The following is a 21946-nucleotide window of genomic DNA, read 5'->3' as shown; positions in this document are numbered from 1 at the left end:
CTTTTGCACAGTACTGTACCTACCTTCACCATGCTGAGGAGGAATTAAGCCAGTTGCATTTCAGAGCATTTACACTGTCAGTATTATAACACACTTCAGCTGATCAGCTGATCAAGTCTTCCTGGCTGTTAAGGCATACATTCCAGAGACGGAAAAAGATGATGAGGTGAAAAAAGTGATTAGGTGGATGAATTATACAGTCTTAAAGTAGCATGATGATGGAGGATTTCCTGCTGGCTGATTGCTGCACACACTGAAATTTGTCACATGCTGGGCAAGAATGTTTCTTCCCCACTACCCAATGTTGTTTCTTCCATGTCTTAGTAACACTGAAAGCAGCTTTGTCAATATAACTATTCTCTCATAGTGTCATCAAGTTATCAAACAATAGTTATACAAGAGTCTATACAAGCAAAGAATAGTAAAAGTGGCAGAGTGCCCAAGACGTAATCGAAGTGGGTTGACTCACTTACTGCTTTCACATGCATGTCGATGTTTCAGTATTAGTCTCACTAAAATTTGATCATGTAAACAGCACACTTAGATCTCAGTTGACTTAAACTTACTGTGACTAAAACGTGGTCTAGACTGCGCAAGACAGAACTAGAGGTAAATGCTTAGATCGCCTCACTGACTCACACACAGAGCTTTTCTGTCATTTTGCAGCTTTTTCTGTTACAGCACGTTATGACAGCTTCATGACACCAAAACAAACAAAAGGCAAAAGGCTGTCTTGTTGCAGAGATGGAGATGTCCCTAATGTTAGACATTTTTTCAGTGATAGACATTATTAAATATGTAAATGGAAGGATCGACATGCAATGTATTATAGTAAGAAGGTTAAAAATTACAGGGCAAAAGAATAAATTCTAGTTCTAGATTTTAGAATTGCACACTTATCAAAAACTTATCACCATATAATACAAGATTAAATTATTTTCCTTATTCAAAACTGGACATGCATTGTACCTAATTCAGCAATGAACTCACCAACATCCACAACCTCTATGCGGTCTCTGGTTTCTGAGTGGAGCATTTGATTTCACTTGGTGGGCTGAACTGATGGCCTGAGTTCACCGGGTGCGAATGTGAGCGTTTGATTTTATTGGGGAGTGATGCTGACTTTATTGACTTTACTTACATTATTGCCTCACAAGATGTTCTTGTGTTGTGTTTTGCTACATGTTGAGAACAGTGTACAAGAGAAATTAATTATGCTCATATTGTGGTTTACATGATCTCTTTTTCTAGAATCAATTTCTTTTAGTGTCCTGAGTAGTGTTTATAAAAGCCAGTTCATTGGGTATTTGGGAAAAACTGTGTGTTTGTTGTGGGTGACTGTGGATCATTGCAGGCTAGACTGTTATCGTTTATGACACGTGGCATTTAAAATGAGGACTTGAAAAAATGAATGGGGTTGCTAAGGATTCATGTTACATCACCTTGACTGCAGTTATAGAGCAATGAGGAGTAAAGGTTAAAAGTAGTAGGTCAAAAAGGTAGCATTAAGAGAGCACTACACTTTGCATAGCTTTAACTATGCAAATGTAATTAGTCATAAACCCTGAAGATCTAGAAGGTCCAGATTCTAGCTGTAAACTTTACTTTTCCATTGCACACACACTGTGTAAGTGTTATATACAGGCTACTCTGCATGCAGTGGCGATTGTCATGTTCTCTTACACACACACTTTGGAATAAAGGTCCAAATTTGAGATGTGTGTAGTTGTACTGGGCTCTACTTAGCATGATTTGTGTGTTCCCTAAGACAGTGATGTCAACAGACAACAAAGCCAACTGTCCCCAGATACCTCTAGTCCTCACTCTGTCCCCCCACTGTATATGTTTTATTCATTTTATATATTTCATATGGGATTTTACACTGGTCATTTTTTAAATTATAGAATGCATATTATATTATAGTACACTCAATTCGTTTGCAGTGAATTCTGGAATTTTTTTTTCTTCACATTATTTAAGGTTAATTTATATATTTATTTTGCACAGAGAACCATATTTTTTCAGCAAACGGTGGTTGATTATTGCGGCTGCGCTATATTATGCTACAGTTACAACAGCCCTGGGAAGGAGAATTCTGAGAAAGAGAATCTTTTTCAACTTAAAGAAACTTAATACATTTTTTTAATGGAAATGCAGAGGCCTGCACATTTGCAAACAAAAGACTTTGTCTCTATTCAGTTCGCTTTTGTTCAATTTGTCTTCCAGCATTTGTCTTCTGCTGAGGAGTGGAATTGAATAGGGTGGAATAATGTGAATAGTATCTGTGGTGTTATCTACTGAGTCATAAGCAGCAGTCAGTGTTTCTGCTGAAAGTTGTCTGCACTCTTTAAAATGCTCATTATCTGGGAAATAATGACATTACAAAAATCAATCATATGGAAAAAAAAACAAGTAAAAAAACACAAAAACATAAACAAAAAAAAAACAAAAGTATAGTGACCAGAGTGTAATCTCAGTATTTCAACAGCTGAACCGTTCTAGAGTTTTAAAATGTTGTGTAAAAGTAAGATGGACAGCTTGTAGCTGAATGACTCTTGATTCTTTTGAGTGGCCTCTGTTGTTTCTCACTTGATTCTCAGTTTTGTTTCTGTTGTGTCTCAAATGTGTTGCAGTTGTTTCCCAGCTATACCTCAATATATACGTGCTGGCAAAATAAGACAAATAAGACAATCTTCTTTCAAAAGAATTTTCTTTTTTCTTCTCTCTTTCTCTATCCATCTATCCATCAGGCTGTGTCAAAGTAGCCAGAGAGTTTAAAGTTTAAAATGACTGACACCAGCAAGGCAAGTTTTAAAGACTTCTGTAGTGAATTCAAGCTCACTGGTGCACTTTACCTAAAAGCAGATTTTCCCGGTTCGGTAAAAACTCTAGGTACCTGAGAGGTGATCCAGTACCCATAGCGAGTCTGATAATTGCATTAACAGCCAGCTTATGTCTCATCTGTGATCTCTATAAATAATAGTAATTATGTTAAGGCACAGTTACTTTATATTTAATCAGCTTATATTAAAGTCTCAGAACTGAATTGACTCATTAGGCCTTATTTGACTTGTTAGGACTGGTTAGGTAGGTCAAGAATTATCAACAGGAATTGTCAGCTGATGACAATTCCACAGCGTAATAAATTCTCTTTCTCTTTAAACCTTGTGCTAACACTTAACAGTCATGGGTTCCTCTAAGCAGTTGGCTTAGGATATCAAAGCTCTTCTAGATTGCAATTGTTCACCTCTGGAAATGTGATTAAGAATAAGTGGAAGTCAAAGCAAGACCTGAAGGACCAAGAAAACTCTGAGATAGAACTACTTGTATACTGACCAAAAGGGCACTGACCACTAACTCCAAAGGTAATGAAAAGAAAACCTTGCTTCTAGTAGGATAAAGATCCAAAACATACCTCAAAATCTACCATGAACTACTTAAAGAAACACAAGCTGAAGCTTTTGGAATGACCCTCACAGACTCCTGACTTGAACATCAACTAAAACTCAGGACAGCCCAAGAATATCACAAAGCTAGAAGTAGAGCTGGGCGATATGGCCAAAAATGTTATCACGATAAACAAAATTAACATCGTTCGATATCGATACATATTGCGATAAATGTCAAAACATTATTTCTTTCAAGTTTGAAGGGTGATTTTTGCTCCTGGGTGGTTAATTGCTGTTTTAAACTATCCTTTATGGTCGGAACATGACAAACACTCGCCAAACAGTGGAACATTTCACAAATCTGTCATGGGAGAGTGGGAGAAAATGTCTGGTCAGCTGTTTTTATCAGCTGGAAAAGCACAGCTGCAGTTTTTGTAATAGTCATAATTTAAGAAAGAAAAGATTATTTTTAGCGGTCTGGCGATGAGTGCTAGGCTATCTGGTTACAAATGCTAAACAAGTGGCCAACAACAGTGCTAAACTGTTTAGTTTCTCAACGTCAAGTTAGTACGAACAGCAAACGTCAGCTGGCTCGGTAGGTCAGTGATGGATCACAGCGCCTTACTGCCATCTCTCCTACCGCATCCATGTCAGAGCATATCACAGTATTCAAACACCAGCTAGCGACGACTGGATTTCTCTATTCTACCGTAGTAGTTTGACGGGTGAACTGCAGTATAGCAAACACCAGACAAACAGAGTCCTCCTTTTAGGTACGTTTAAACTGAAAGTGGTGCTTTTGTGTCTTGTTTGATCTACAGTATCATCAATTCGCCACGTTGTGCGAGTGACGGAGCGCTGCTTCAAGTTAGCCAGTTGCTAAAAACAGCTAGCCTGGAAAGATAGCGCTCTCCCACTTTCCAATGCCTCACAGCCTTCCTCAGTTTGCTTTCGTTTAAATTAGGGCTGTAACTCGCATTAACTCACTTCCTTCTTTCAGTTTTGTTGCTTGGGAATGCACTCATACTAAAATATGACTTTTTGAGCGCTGTAACAGCGCTGTAGTTGTGAGAATCAGATGTGATTTAATGCTGCTAAAGCTTATTAGGATGTACAGAAAGAGGTGAGTTCACTGTAGGACAGTACAGTTATGCCACTTATCTCGTCACTCACACTTGGACACAGGAGAACAGATCACCGGTAGAAGTAAGGTGAAAAAGGGCTGAACAACATAGAAGAGAAGGAAAGAATGGAGAGAGTCAATGTTACGGTATGCCTAAAAATCTTGGGAAAGCATTCCTCGCAGCACTGCATTATGGATCCTTAATCACTGTGTATAATTAACTGAGTGCTAGCAAGGCCCTGGGAGCGTGTTACATAAACACACACTTCATCCTTCATATTCCAGGGGGAAGAAGAAGAGGAAGATAAGTCTATCTCTGCTCTCATGCTCATCCTCAACATCCTTTTCTTCTTTCGCATTCTTGCTCTGTGCCAGTGGCCTGAGGGGAGATGCTCAAGGAAGACTACAGTGTTTGACTGGCTTTGTGGCATCAGAAATATAATACACACACACACACAAACACACCACTTGGTGTGCCCCTCCCTTGCTCCTACACACACACACACACACGTCGGAGGAAATGTGGCTTTTCAGGGCGCAGTCATGTAGGAAATTGACAGAGCTCTAGAGCTGGGTGCTGAGAAGGGGACTGAGATGACTGAGAGAGAGAGAGAGACATGAGGAGAGAGAGAGAGAGAGAGAGAGAGAGAGAGAGAGAGAGAGATTTTACAGTGTTTCCAGCAGAGATGCTAGGGGGAAATAGGGGCTGGGCTTTGGATGCTTTTACACAATGAGCGGCTCGCAAGTCTCCATTTTGACATTAACCTTGGCTGAAAGTTGTTTCATGCAAAATCAACAGGAAAAAAAACAATATTAAATGGAGATTCAAATCAATTTGGTTTAATTTGTATAACAGTTTTACAACGGACATAATCACACAGCAGCTTTACAGAAGAACGGGTCCAAGCCACGACCTCTTCTGTTCGCCACGGGATAGCAAAAGTGCAATAACAATAAGAGTTCTGAGAATTATGAAGAACAAACAAGATGAGCCTAAAGATGACTTTGTTTACGTGGTTGAAAAGAGACAGTTTGGGATTATGCTTCCTTTGTGTCGTGATACCTGATATTTGAGGTTTAGTTTTCTGAGCCTTAGTACTTAGTACTGCCTGCAATGGACACATGATGCTATGAAATATATATATATATATTTATTAGAGGTGGGAATCTCTACACACTCACGATTCGATTACGATTCAGAGAGCAGCGATGCAACTTGGTACTTTTAAAGCAAAGTATTTGTAATGATCCACAATGAATTTACTTCCAATATCTTTTATTAATAAAACAAATGGAAGTGATGTGGCAAGTCAACTGGAAGGCTCTCATTCACTGCTCTTGTTTGGAGCTGATGAGATGCTGGCTGCCACTCATCTCCGATAAAATGCAGTTATGGTGACATAAGATCCAGTGGCAATGGATGTCTACGCACATATGTTTTGATCTCGTTGTAGAGAATGGGGAGGGGGTTGCTGTGTCAGTAAAATATCTTTGAGACAGGACGCTGTATCTCAGCTCCAAAGTGTCCAACATAGTGCAAAAGCCCTGGCTCTCAACGACTGAGAATGGACGCAAATCCTTGACAATAAAAGTTGCGACAGAGTTTGTAATTTGCTTCCGAGTTGGGTGGAAGCTTTGACATCGCTTGCTCGATGGTCCTCTGGTTGGCAGCAACTATAACCGGTAGGAAAACAGGTGGAAACGTGTAATATGGTTGCTCACGTTTGTCGTTTCCAAAATATTTTAGTTTAGTGTGACACAACTTGCATATAGTATGGCTCTTATCCAGCTCCCTTTTCCCCTGGCGTGCAGACTGCAGGTCACCTAGCAACGTAGACAGGCTCACCTAGCTAGTAGCTAACAAAAAGGCAAAGAGAAAGATTTAGGATGAACATTTGGAGACAAATGGATTTATTCGCATTTATAAGCAACACAGATGGTTTCCTGGTATATTAAATCTGCAAGGAGAGACTGTCAACCACTAAAAAGTTGCGAAGCTGAAGTCAGCTTCTCTTTCGAATTTTCCCGTTCCACCTTAAATGGTGCCGCATTTACATTCTGGTGCCTCAGGCAGAATTTAACGTGGAAAGGAAAAATTTGAACAAGAAGCTGGAGAATAAGAAGCGACTTCAGCCTCGTAAAACAGTTGAACGTTGACAGACATTTTACAAGAAACTGTACCAGTTTTGAGGAAAGGTTTTCTGGCGGAGTTGGAAGAAAAGCGGCTATAGCTAAAGCTTAAAGCAGAGCAAAGTAAGTCTGTTTTTTGTTTATAATTTTAGCCTATACTACGACATTAATGTACTAACGACATACTGAGACATACTGGACATAAAATGTTGAGGCTCCCAAGGTGGTTTGATTTTTTTGAAAGGACAAAATGGCTCTTCTTAACATTTGGGTTGGGTCCTGACTTAACCTAGCAGAGGGTGCTGGTCGGATTTCTCGCTCATCCAGTAGTGTTTTTGTTATGTGCACGTCATTGTCCGGGCGTTGCACTTCCGCACTTCCAAGTGAATCGATTCATATATATATATATATATATATATATATATATATATATATATATATATATATATATACACATATATATATATATATATATATATATATATATATATATATATATATATATGGCTGGTATAGCGTAGTGGATAACACCATGCAGCAGACGGAAGCTGTCCTGCCAAGGAGGCAAGCACACCATACTGGTCTGTGGGTTAGAATTCTAACAGTAAATTCACCTACTTTTGTAACATGATTAAATTGTAAGTTGCTCTAGACAAAAATACCTGCCATGTGCATAAAGGTAATACATTTTGGTACTGATTGTTAATATGTTGTTAATATGTAAATTGAGCAGACAATTAGCTGTTAATACCAATATTATTGGCAACAAAACAGCTGATAGCCTGAAGCAGCTAGATATAAGTGCTACATCTGTTTTATCAGGGCATTTCCTAGATAAGGTCTAGATGAGGACCAGACAGACAAGCATGCCAGTAAAGCAAACAGGCTGGGTCAAAAACATGGTGGGGGGAAAATGCAACTAGAATTCTGGAAAACAATAAACCAGAAAACTAGAAACGTGGCTGAGAATTGAAATAAATGCAAAAAAGCCCTAATGACTAAAGCCCTATTCGGATGGGATTAGTTTTCCACGGGGAGGTGGGGTGATGCTAATTTACCTTATGACATCTGTAATGTTTATGAAAGATTCGCACCACATTAGAAACCACAGTCTAAATGACAGAGATGGGAGTGGCTACTTGATTTACACACAGTCTTCACTCCAGAAAAGAGTAAAAAAGATTTTAAAATATTTTTATATTTTATTTTTAAATTTTTATGTTATTTTGACATATTCTGAGTTGTGTACATATGAGACAGGACAGTAACATTACATATTGGCTTGATTTTAGCCACAGAGAACAAGGCTAAAATTGGCTTCCTATATGCCAGCTTCTAATTTGAATTTTCTCGTTCCACCTTAAGTGGTGCAGCAGTTACATTCTGGTTCTTCAGGCCTTGTAATAATAACTGCCGTAACATTTAAGGTAGAACAGGAAAAGTTAAATAAACTGCTTTAGCTTCGCCCCAAACACTCGAACACTTCTTCGAGTGTCTCTATAATTCAGAAACTCCCTTTCCACAGGATGTGATAGCATTTTCACTGACATGCTGATTTGCATGGAATTAATATTAACTTGATGTCATTTTTGTAGCTCATTTTATAGAAGGTAAAAGGTGCCAGAATTTTTACTGCTACATTGCAGTCAGGAAAAAAGACTGACATAGCACATTCGGACAGGATTAAAATCACTGAGAAACGCTGGAAATAATAACGTTACCCCACCTCCTCATGTAAAACTAATCCTGTCTGAATTTGCTAGTTGCACACGATGGTGCCATTTAACTTCCACTATAAGCAGTGTGCATATAGCAACATCCGCTGGTGTATCAGCTGGTACTTCACATTGACTTTCTACATGAGATTTTAGCAAGGTATGCCAAAAATCTGTGATGCGTATCACATCATTCAGACATTATCATCAGCGCCAATGAGTAAAAGCGACCAGGGCTTCAGAATGTAGCAATTTAGTGGCAATTTACACAGACAATTACAAAGAAAAGTTCTATCTGACATTAAGCTACTGGATTCTTGCTATCCAGTGAAGTCTATATAGCTAGTATTATAGCAATCCTACACGAAATCCCAGTACCAGGATACTTTTACCGCTAATGTTAAGGCTTTGTGTAAACACTCTTGTGACAGACGTCCTACACTTGTGAAAATGTAGTCATGGGAGTCTACTCTGTACGTAATTCTATGATAAACTGCTCAAGAGAACAGCAAAATCTGCCTCACGTTTGTGTGTGCGTGCTTTACATCTGCCACGAAAGTCCTGTTTAACAGACTGTGACATCCTCAGTATGAATGGCCAACAGCTCCTACCGTTCTCAGTCATGTAAAAAGTACACCCCTGCCATATTTTTCTTCACAAAGCTGCAAAACTGAAAACCAAAAAACGCCAAAGAGAAGTTCTGCTTTACCTGCATTGCTGTGTCACTTTTAAGCAGTAGCAGCACGCACACACAAACAAGGGGCAGATTTTGCTGTTCTCTCAAGCAGTTTGTTACAGAATACCCTCCCGTGACGTTCGTTTTTGCGGGTGTAAAACATCCATCATGAGCATTCCTTTGTACATGATTCTAGTGGCAGTTGCAGACAAGCTGCAAAGCATGCTATTATTGCACAAAAGCCATGCAGCATTGGCATTGTATAGGATAGTAAAATACTATAAGTCTAAATGACGCTTAATTATTCCTTTAACTTGTCTGTGCTGATAAAAATGTCTGAATAATGTGATCTACATCATTTATCATAATCTTTGGCAGAACCTAAAATCTTATGTAGAAAGTCAATGTGTAGTACCAGCTGATATGCTGGTGAATGTGGTTATCCGCGGACATTAAATGGTGCCATCTTGTGCACCTAGTGAATAGCGCTATATATACATAAACACAGATGGAACAGGACAAAGGCAAGCAGTGAACAGAAGTCAGAGGTTGGGGTGGAGCCAACAACTGGAGTCCTGTTTTGCGATCATTCCCTTCCCATTCCTTTCTGTCAGACTTTAGCCATGATACCCATAATCAGACCAGACACTTGGCTCTGTTAAATATGCCAGCCCCAGTCATTGATGCTCTGTTGTATCAGTTTCAGTGCTGCTCTCCTTCTCTTTCATGCGCGCACACACCACACACACACACACACACACACTCTCTCACACTCTCATTGTGTTAAAAAATCTGTCTTATGAACATTTGGGATCACTTTAGTGGAGTACAGAGCCATCTAGTGTATAGAAATGTAACACTCACTTAGCTGAAACAGAGCGGATGTTTCATGTGCACGCAGTACTATGCAAAAGCAGATATAACATTAAATTTTCAATCAAAACAGCCATTGACTTAATTATATTATTATGACTGATAATAATAATAGTAGTAATAATAATAATAATAATAACAATAATAGATTTTATTTAATGGCACCTGTGAGGCAGACAGGGGAAAGGTTAAGAAGAGTTTAAAATGTTATTATAGAAGTTATAATAACTGCTCAGTGGATTTAGAATGCATAATGATTTGGGCTGCAGAGTTCTGAATAAGTTAAAGTCCATAGTTAAGTTTGTTGGGGATGCCTGCCAGGATCGCATTGCAGTAGTCAATGCGTGATGTGACCAAAGCATAGACTAAGTCCTCTGTGGAGTGTTGTGTTAAAACAGGGCATAGTCTGGAGATGTCTTGCAGGTAGGAAAAGAGAGGGTACTGTCCAAAATAACACCAAGGCTTCTAACCTGTGTGGAGACACGTATGATGACTCCAACAATGGGTAGTGAACGAGTAGTTTTGAAGATTCGTAGATTAGATTTAGAACCCATCGAAGTAGCTCAGTCTGCTGTTTTTAAGCTTTAAGTAGTTGCTTGTAATCCATATATGTATATCACAGAGACAAGGCTATTGAAAGGGGGGGGGGAAGTTGGCATAGTGGAGACTTACAGCTGCATATCATCAGCTTAACAGTGAAAACAGATACCATAATGCAGGAAAATATTGCCGAGAGGGAGGGGGAAAATGGCAAATGGGAGTGGCCCCAAGACTGAACCCTGAAAAACTCACAAGTTATTCATTTTCCAGGAAACATTACTGATGATATTAGATATTACATAATCCATTTGCATAAAGAAGAAGAAAGCCAAAGGAAATTATGTGAACAAACTAGTTTCAAAATCTGTTCAAAAATCAGAATGTATAGAGAAAAGGGAGAGATGTTCCACCTCACCTCTTAAAGGCACAAACACCCGTCCCACAGCAAGGGGGAAGCCAATGACATGGCAGAAAATTTGGTGTGGCCCTTATACCCATTAATACATAAGCGTGAACATGGTCGCGGGCTGGAGGTTAGGGAATCAGCCTTGCGACTGGGAGGTTGCCGGTTCGATCCCCTGAGCTGACAGTACGTGACTGAGGTGTCCTTGAGCAAGGCACCTAACCCCCAACTGCTCTCTGCGCGCTGCGGATAGGGCTGCCCACCACTCTGGGCAAGTGTGCTCACTACTCCCTAGTGTGTGTTCACTAGTGTGTATGTGGTGTTTCACTGCACAGATGGGTTAGATTGCAGAGGTGAAATTTCCCCATTGTGGGACTAATAAGGGTCACTTAATCTTAATGGTGAAGATGCTGTAGCTTGGCTGAGGACTGGTGTGACTGCTAGTTAGCTAGCTAGTTAATTAGCCAGTGTGTGATAGTACTGTAACATCAAGCTAGCCTTCTGTAGCCTTATTGTACAAGTAGACTGAATGTACATATCCCTTCCGCACTTCGCCCTTGCAGTTCCTCACCCTGATATCCAAACAAATCATGCACTTCCATTGCTTTGCGTCTTGTGTAAGAAATGTTCTGTTGTTCAACTGATTTAGAGTGGCAGGCCCACTCCGTGAGCTGTGATCTACCTGAAACATGGCAGAGCAATTCGTATTATGAGTGTAGTACAGCCAGAGAGGCTTGTGCTGGCATGTCCGACATTATGAACAATGTTTGTCATATTAATGTAGCAGACTCTTTTCCCCTTACTATTTCATTATTTCGTGTATTGTACATCATTTATTTATTTACTTATTTTGTGTCCTAGTTGCACATTAATCTTACCTGCACAATAGCACTGCTCTTTATGTTCACTATTGTAGGTTCTACATGCACATGGTATTGGACAGATACCTCGGTCATTTACTCATGCTCATACTCCAAAAAATTCACTGAGACCAACATTCCAATAACAGCTGAGACTGTGCGACGTAAGCCAAGTGTACACTGCCAAGCTAATGAACAGATGACTGAAACTGAAGTGAAGGAGACTCTGCTCACACAGAGAAATGTTTCTGACATAAAATAAAAATCCTTGAAAAGTCACTTTTCCCCGAATCCAGTTTGTCATCTCATCGTATCTGAAGTACTGAAGAGTCTAGATCGCAAAAAGTACTGAGACTATATCTGTATATGTATCTGCACGTGGTTAGCTTTACTAACATGTTGTTAACATGAATATTGGCAAGCTAAGGTGCAACATCCAGGACGTGGGTGTTGTGGAAGAAGTTTTGACATTCAAACACTAGAGAAGACGAATTAACAAGCCAAATGTAAGAGGCAAAACACACCGCTGCTTCTTCTCACATCAAGACCTGCATGACTAATACTGAGTCACAGTGTTCTGTCTGCACTGCAGTGGCTAAACGAACATCACATGCTGCAGCTACAAAAAAAATTACGAGCTGACTGCTGAGGTACTCTCACTGGGCCACATTTTCTAAGTTTCTCCTCAATTTCTAAGTTTTTTCTTAAATTTGTTCTTGAGGAAAGTCCTAAGAACTCTTAACTAAGATCAAATCCCAAATAAGAAAACATTAGTGAATGTCAGAGTCTTCATGAAAACTGCGTAGGTGAGTTTTAATAAGAAATTTCTTAAGAACAGTTGATGAGTTTTATACAGTCCATGTTGTACTCTGAATACTCAAAGTTGTGAACTGACTCTCGTTACATCCCTCTCCTAAATACTGTAAAAACTGCATCAGAAGTCACTGACATCGCAGATTCGGACAGGACTAAAATCACTAAGAAACTTTGGCCTATTAAATACCTGCCACCACCATGTAAAACTACTCCCTTCCCAAATGGAACATAAGTTAGATAACCTATTTTGCTGGCTAAATAAATGTGCCTTTGTTATTGGTAACTCATTTGATTTTGAATCATATGGTGCTAAAAGTAATGAAATGGAGAACAATGTCCACCTAATCATGATGTGCGTGCATGCACAACGTGTCTGTGTTATGTGTTATAACAAGATGCTAAACCACTCTTTACGAATGAAACCAGAGGATGCGTCTGCACATTAAAATACGAGATGACTGAGGAGTGAAAACAAAATACGTAAGCTCTGAAATTATGGAACATTAATGTATTGAGCAAAATGACAGATGCGTTCTCTGAGAACGGAGTGTTAAACCTGGTGCAGATATCCGTACCTGGGTCAGAATTAAATTTTACTCACAGTCAATCCAGTTAAACTGCATTTTGACCTACTTAATATTTAAATATTAAATTAATATTTAAATAAGATTTCAGAACAGCTCTCTATATGTTAAATTAGTGCTGGGCGGTTACAGATAAAATTCAGAATCATAGTATTTTCAAACATATCACAGTATGCTATCAGATCATATTAAAGTTTAACATTAATAAAGTTAATGAGCTCATGCTTCCTGAGTTTCCTTATTTTTATGGATTTTAAGCAAATGACTTAAATATAAATCATCATTGACTGCATATCATGAGTAAAGGGCACAAAAATTAAATGGTCCTCAACATTCAAATATATTGCTAAAAATATCACTTGCTATATCACTTCGCAGTTTTACTTTCCTAGTTATCATTATGCTTTGTTCTGTGGGCGGAAGCGTTTGCGATCTTGGCCAATGCCCGCACATTGTGAATGCAGGTGGCCACTAATGTGTCTAGTGCACTGAAAATCCAATTTGGACTACATTGTGCAGCAAAGGTATGTCATTTCCGTGTAGTCCAGATCGGGGTGGTTGAAATACATTTTCACGCATGCGCAGTCCAAATCAGGTTTCTGGGTCAACACAGGTAGTGACATCTTTATTTGAAAGGACCTTGTATTTCTCTCTTTCTCACTCTCTCCACATCCCGCTGGGAATTTTCCCTACAATGCCAGTAGTTCCCTCTTGTAGACAATCTTGTTAAAGAAGCCAGGTCCATGAGGTGCTTCACATCTAAAAATAAAACATCATGTATGAAAGCATGTGTAACAGACACGGTTTTGCTGTTGTAATTTTTGGTTATTTATTTATTTATTTATTTATTTATCACTGGAAAAGTGGGAGGTGTCCATGGTGCTCAGCAGTACACTTGTACAAATGTCGATTTGTACTTGTGAAAATATGCATGTATGCAATAAATAACAGATGCTGAAGCAGCACAGTGGGACGCTGAAGAGGAAATCTAAAGCCTCTTGTCAGAGTGCACTGATCACAGATTCCCTGCAGGCTGTGGCTATTTGGCTACTCTAATGCTTCATCATGTCACATGATCAGGATTACTTGTGGATAATGTTGCCTAAAGCTTCTTAAGTGCAGTGGAACCATTCCCAACAGACAGAGAGAGGGAAAGAGTATCTGACAGAACTGATGGGACAAGTGGGTCATTGCTTTTCAAATAAGTTTTAACGCAGTATGACTGCACATGCACATGTTTATTGTAGTTTTGCAAGCGATCTTTGCACCACCGTAATACCCATGATTAGAGCACATTGAAACATCATGTTCCCTTTACATTATGTGAACATTTAATGATAAATGAACGAATAGAAGTGGTCCAAAGTTACATGGAATAAAAAAAATTTATATATCATATTAACATGTATATATAACATAACTTTTTTCCTTCTATACAATTATTAAAATGAAATTATTGATTATATTACACACATTTCCTGTGTTTTTGCTTTGCTATTTATGATGTTTATATTGTTAGTTCCTCACCTTTCCCATGTATAATTTAAATCAGTACTTCATGTGCAATACTCCAGGTGCAATTTGGGTAAAATATCCTCACAATGTAAATATTTTTTGCTTTTTTACTTGTAATTGTCTATAATTTTTATCTTATTTTTCTACCTTCAGTAATATATATATATATTGTCTATATAGTAACAAACCAGATCCTTGTTAAGTAATTAATAAGGTTAATTACTTCCTTGTTAATTCTCTTTCATTACTTCTTTTCCTGAGTGCCTTGCTATCCCTATGCTGGTGTAGCACTGTGAATTTCCCTGTTTGTGGGACTAATAAAAGGATTATCTTATCCTAAATGACCATTTCACCATTTTCCTATAGGAGCAATGATATACTTTGCTTAGCATCATATTGCATTTTTAATAAAACCCAAAGCTACACTCTTATGAAAAAAGATTTTATATATTTTAAATAGACTCTTTGAACAATAGCAGAACCCTTTTTGTGGTGCTATCTAGATTTAATTTTTAAAAAAAGGTTTATTAAAGAACCATATACAGCAGATTTTCCATCATAGAGAAGAACCATGTAGTCATGCAAAGAACCATTATGCATTCAGATTCTTTGGGTTTTCACTGTTCTATATTTTACAATTGCCATTACTAAAGAACCTTTCAAGAACCATTTTTAAGGGTGTAGCTGCAAGAAAATCTCAGTAAGTAAATCTATAATGGGCTATTATTTATATGCCTCTCATGATGATGGCTGCTGTTGATGTGCTTCGGCTTTACCTCTTAATTGTGAATGCTCATTAGAAATGGGAAGGAAGATAATTGGTCTTAATTTAAATAAAGGCAGGCAGCTTTTTGATAGGTTTATTATGTCTTATCAGTTTGGCTGTTTAACCATGCTGCTGTGATTCTCCATTGTTTACTTTGTGTAACCTGTCACCGTGGATAGCCTTCACAGATGAGGTGCCGAGTGCCGTGCAGCACAGCTTTCATGTTTAATAACCTTTTCCCCTGCTGTCACTAACGATTTTGTTGGTAATTATAGAAGGTGCTGCTGACTTCCATTTTCACTGCTGCCCTTTTTTATGAGAAAAGCACACCTCTTCATTACTATGCAAAATGAGCTGAAGAGAGCAGTTGATCTCATTGCTAAGAAACCTCCCTCTGTGCTCTGTGTGTATAAGGTGCCTTTTAGGCCTTTAAATGTTACTTTTCAAAGGCATAAAAACATTGAGCAAGGTTATTACATACATAATCAGATACATCAAATTGTACGTGTGTGATGCTTAAATTGGATGGGTAGGCAGGTGGCTGAGTGTGTGAAACTCTCTCTATTAAAATACTCCCATGTGGCACAGCAGGTGTTACAGTGCTGGGGGGGATGCTAATATGCTAATGTGGGATGAATCCATGAGTGCATAATTGCTGGATGATGTGGTATTTTAAAAAAGATTCATACATACCATTGAAATTTTTGGTGTAGTCTTTCTATTAATATCCAGTTTTCTGGGGTACCAAGGAAGGCTTAAAAAAAGAATCCAAAAAAAAACACAACATATGGGGGAGCATTTTTTACAAATCAAATTTTGAAAGAAATAAAGTATGAATTAGGGCCTGACAGGGTGGCCAGTATGGCAAAAATACAATTTTCATGATGTACGATATATATCACAAAATGCAATGGTGAACCAAGCTAGACCCTCAATTCCAGTAAGAAATGTCAAAACCTGGTCAAAATATGAACACAAACACACCTCTATGATAATAATAATTTCCACTCATGACTCATTAGTGAGCTCTTGTTATAAAGTTGCTGCCGCTGTTTTCTATTTCTAATAATCCATTGATCAGACTGCCAACTTCCAGAAGGCCTAGAGTAACGTATTTCTCGTGATATTGGTCCCACTCATTGGAAATGAAAACGTGATTGGTTGATTCCTGTCACTTCGTAATTGCACCGATTGTTAATCGAACACGTTAGGTGTTTTTTCAATTAGCTTTATCTATGTAGATACCGTGGAGAAAAACAATTCCTGATTGTATTCCTGATCCAATTTTCAGCTCGCCATTTGAATAATTTAACCTATTTGTTTCCATCCAGAGCTTAACAATGAAACAAGAGTAGTACCGTAATACTTGGCAAGCATGATTCTATTGGATAAAAAACTACAAAAAATTACATACACATATTTTTAAGTTCCAGGAGGTCTCTGAGGGTTCCCCTATGTTGAAATGTAGCTGTCTGATGTTTGAGTACAATGATTTTTATTCAGTGTTCTACATACAGTACTGCACAAAATCCAGTCTAACAGGATTAAGTATGCTCTCTTTATAATGAAACATGCAGTTGGTCAGTGTTTTATCCACAATATGTTTAGAAAAGCAGTGGCATATTGTGAGGTAATTTATCACAATATGATGTCCTATTGCCCACCCTTAGGTCCAACAATACTTCAACCAGTACTGAAGTGTCCACCTGTACAGAAACCCCTTACATATTCTAGCCCATAAGAAAAAGGAGGGATGGGGTGTGAAGGTCTTTTTTTATCTTTTCTTTTTTTCTTTTATTGCTGACTTTTTGTGTTGGTGGAATTTGGGTAGTCTGTGCTACTAGTCTGTTATGTCAGAAAAAAAAAAACACACAAACGCACTGTTATTTCTAACACATTTGAAAGATGAGCTCAAAGGTTTTTACCGTGATGAGATTAGGATCCACAATTTCGTTCTGGCGGAGGATTTAGAGCCCCTGAAAATGAATGGACAACTGTATTCTTAATGGGTTTAACTACTAACTGGTCAGAAGCTGTATTTCTTTTGGTGCATTTCTATTGCATTATGACCCCCTCACTGACACAACACTGATATTCACCGGTGGGTACATACTCAGGACTCTGAACGATCCCTGGTTGTTAGCATGCTTCTGTAATTGCTTTCATGAATGAGTATTGTTCTAATTACATTATATACACATTACGTTCACAACAGTGACCAAGTCATGTAAACCCTCCTTTTTGCCAAACACATCTTCCTTTTTTCATTCTTTCTTCCCATTTGAATCTCTAGATATCAGGGCAGGTATTTCACTACTAATTCTGCATTCATGATAACCAGTGGTTCAGAATTCTCCAACTCTGAATCTTCTGCTTCCCAACTAAAAATGTTCACACTGTGTCAGATGTTGGGGGGAAAAAAGGATGCTCACAGTGAGCTTGAGATTGTTTGGCTACTGTGTTTATATAAAAGCATTTACATTTGAATTGAAGAGCCATTAATATAACATGATTAATATAACACCAAAAAATGGCATGAAAGTTATGGATTAGCAATTCGGAGAAGTCAGAGCTCTTGAGAAACTCAAGACTTTCTGAGTAGGAATTGGGAGTTGGAGGGATGTTCAAATGGATTTTTCCCACTTGGAGGTCAGACACTTTCCAGTTCCTACTTGGTCATGAATGCAGCATAATGACCCTTTTTTGTTCTATCTTTCCAGAATACACTGCTGTAACTATTATCCACTGTGAGGTTATTTCTCCACATCATAGTGGTCACACACTATTTTGATGGCCCACTATAGCTTATCGACAAAGGCTCAAATTATTAACAAACTATCTGGTGACACTGAGTTGATGTTTTCACCCTTATCCCAAACACGCTGACTGACTACATTTGGGGTAAGAAGACCATTGTCTAGACCTGATATTTTGCTGAACGATTTCTTTTTAAGTTAGGGTCATGGGTCGAATCAAAAGGTAAAAGGACCCCCCACACCCACCAACAAAGTCACATGTGACTTCAGCTTTCATTAAAAGGACCAGTGTCCACGGTCTTTGAACGTTAGAGCTGCAGCCATGTACGGTTGACAGCGGGCGGTCAAAACTGCTCGACTAAAAGCTGATAAAGGTTCCTATCCCTTTACGAGGGAGTGAGGGAGACTCATCTTGCGCTGTACGGCGCAAACATGTTACGTCATCTCCAGGAATTTACGCATAACAGTAGTCGATGGGAACATTTATTTTATTTTATTTTGCCACCCCCCACCCAAGGTCCACTTTTGACACATTTGAGCTTTTATGTAACAATATTAGCCATAATTCAAATATTTATAATTCAGTGACGATTTAGTGATGCATATTTATCCCTTACACAAGCTGTTTTTTCTTTATGAGTGATATCTATTTCATTTAAAGAAAGTGAAGAAAAGTTAGTTTTCCATGATTCAGGTAAAGGTAGAGGTAAAAATTGCTTAAATACTGAAATGGAGCCCAGATTTGGGAGTATGGTAATTAGGCTTTATCAGACTTTACTTTTCTTAATTTTTAAAGTTTCATTAGATTTTTTTGTGTGCCACAGTGCATGTAACCATAGTATCTGTATGTGTAAATTTCTATTTTTATTTTAAAAAGGGACATATAAGCAATGATCATTCTCATTGGTAGTTAATCAATTTTACATTGCTGTTGTATTCTGTTTTTATGTTTTTTTTTTTTTATGTATAATGTCCTGCAGGGACCTGATGGGTTTTGCCACAGGTTCCCAACTCTGGTCCTGGAGTATCCCCTGTCCTGCATATTTTAGGGGTTAACTAATTATCTTGTTAACAGCCCTAAGGTGGGTGTGTTGGAGCTGGAAAACACTAAAATGTGGGGTCCTCCAAACACTATAATAGGGCTTTCCTAGGGCCAGGGTTTGGAACCTGTGTTGTAAGCTAATGCAGTGTGTGTGTTTGTGTGAGCATACCTTTTAAAGCTCCAAACGTCTCTGATATCAAGGGGGTCTTGAGCTGGGGTTTTGCAGTGGGCCACCTTTTCCCCTCCAAGCTTTTGTTGGCCCTTTTTTAAACCTCAGACTCTTTTGGGCAAGAATTCCATCTCCACTGATTTTCCTCTGCTCAGTATTATATTACTAACATAATATTATCAACATAAGCTATATGTACACAGATGTACACAAAGGTTTGAACATCCCTGGGTTTAAAAACATCCTTTACGGGGAATACATTTAAAAATCTTTTTTGTCTTTATATTTATATATATATATATATATATATATATATATATATATATATATATATATATATATATATATATATCTGTTGCTGTTTGCATTAGCTTTCCTCTTAATCTAATCAGTGGTCAGTTTCTGGAGACAATATATTGCATATATTTGGTTGGCCGACTGTTTTCTCAGCCCAGCAGTGACACTGTATATATGTATATATATATATATATATATATATATTAGCATGCAAAAGGAATTTATCAATATTTATTGATTCAACATCTTGCTTCCAACGTTTAAACAACGTGTTGATTTTTGAAATCAATTAGTTGATTTTTGGTCATCAACCAAAAACGATGAAAATGATGCTTTATCTACATTGATTCAATGTTACTTTGTCAATCTTTGTAGCAGCGCTGCTGTTACACTGAGGTGCCTTAAACGTAGAAGTAATTGCGAAAGTTGGAGACTATGAAGCCAACATCAGCTTACCTCAATAAATATATCAATTTACCTCAATAAATGCATCTTCAATCAACAAATATCTAAAACTGAGCAGCTAACAAGCAGCACAGCAAAGCTCTTATCAGCCATTGGAGCTGTTGCACACATCTCACTGGCTTGTCTAGTGTCGCATCCCAAACCATAAACTTCTGTACTTTTCCTATTACACTAATGAGTGCACTTTTAATGCTATACGCGCTATTATTTGCATATTTAGTGTGCTGGTATGTGGTTTGGGACACGAAAATAATAATGCAGCAAGAAATCTCAGCCGTTTAGATTTTAGATGTTGATGACTTTTAAAGGGGTACATAGTAACACTGAGTCTAATTCAGGAAAATGGCCACTTATACACCTTTACTTGAAATCCTCAATGATGGCACTAGACAAGTACAATTTATTTTTTATTTAACATTTGCCAACCTTTATTGATTTTCCCTTTAAACCTGCACAAATGGAAGGGATTCCTTTTGATGAAAGGAATGTGCTAAATTGTGTGTGTGTGTGTGTGTTGTGCACTGTTATTTTCACAGAGGCGTCTATTCTGAGCTTTGATGGCAGTATGTACATGAAAGTGGTGCTGCCTAATATCATGCACACAGAGGCAGAAGATGTGTCACTGCGCTTCATGTCCCAGCATGCCTTTGGCTTGCTCATGGCTGCAACTTCCCGCGACTCAGCGGACACACTACGGCTTGAGCTGGACGGAGGCCGAGTGAAACTCACTGTCAATTTAGGTAATGTACGCAGCCGGAACTCTCTCTCTAACCTGCCATCTACTCTTTCCTCACTCTCTCTCTTGGTTTTTTCCTTTCTTTTTTTTTTACTGTTTTTATTTCGGTATCATTATTATTCTTTGGTGTTAATAACTAGTTGAACAGTGGCATTCTTGCCTAAAATTTGCATGAATAGTTTTTGCTCTGGGTTTTTTCTTATTTTTTTGCTACCTTGCTGTGTTGCTGATTGATAGATAGTATATAGATGAGATCTCATTGTTATAACACTTAACACTATAACCTCTGAACTCATGCCGTTTTGCACCAGTCATCGCCATGTGCATTTTCATGAATACTTTGACATTTATTTCAAATATTAATTTAAACATTGTTTGTTTCATTATGATAGTGAAAATAGTGCAGAACTTGAGCAAGCATTAATTAAGTCAGTTAAAAACACCCTGATTGATATCTGGTTAAGTATGTACACTAAAATAATGGTGCCTAAAGGGTTCTTTGGAGCAATGTCAGTCCTCAGGGCCCCCCAGACAGTCCAAATGTTTTTTTTCATCCCTCTGTGTTGCAAGTTGGGTTGAAGCAAAATGTAGACCGTCTGGGGGGCCCTGAGGACCAGGTTGGGAACCACTGTCATAGAAGAACCACTTCTGGTACCCTAAGGAACTTTTCAGTGGATAGATCTTTAAAGGCATACTCAATCTAATCTTTATGGCAGATATCTGTAGTGTATGGTCACTTACATAATAATGTACACTTTTTTCCTTATACTCAGTAAAAGAACAGACAACCAAAAACACTGTCCATTTGCTTATATTATTTGCTTGTATTGTGATGCAATAACCAAATTTCTGTTGTTTTCTAAGTACAAAAAAGATTGTTGAAATGAAATTATTGTCCGTGGTAAGAAACAGCATGCTACAGATGCAGAGGCTAGGTTGAAATCGTTGGAATATTCCTTTGAAGTACCACCTATTCAAAAGTATTTTAGGGAACCAAAGGTGGTTCTTCTAAGACCAAATCATTCAGCCCTACCCCCAACCCAAATCTAACCCACTCGGCCAATCTAATCAAGGATTTCTGAATGCAGTAA

General features: G+C 38.2%; 1 protein-coding gene across 1 annotated transcript in view; it reads left to right on the top strand.

Annotated features, from left to right (window-relative positions):
• nrxn3b (neurexin 3b) overlaps positions 1-21946 on the top strand; it is a 308570-nt gene that overhangs the window by 107233 nt on the left and 179391 nt on the right. The window contains exon 9 of the mRNA XM_036582439.1: positions 20656-20859. Coding sequence (XP_036438332.1) covers positions 20656-20859 — 204 coding nt within the window. The remainder of the gene's footprint in view (positions 1-20655; positions 20860-21946) is intronic.

Source organism: Colossoma macropomum, unplaced genomic scaffold (genome assembly GCF_904425465.1).
Source record: "Colossoma macropomum unplaced genomic scaffold, Colossoma_macropomum, whole genome shotgun sequence".
NCBI classification, from domain to species: domain Eukaryota; kingdom Metazoa; phylum Chordata; class Actinopteri; order Characiformes; family Serrasalmidae; genus Colossoma; species Colossoma macropomum.
This window is presented reverse-complemented; position numbering and strand designations above follow the sequence as displayed.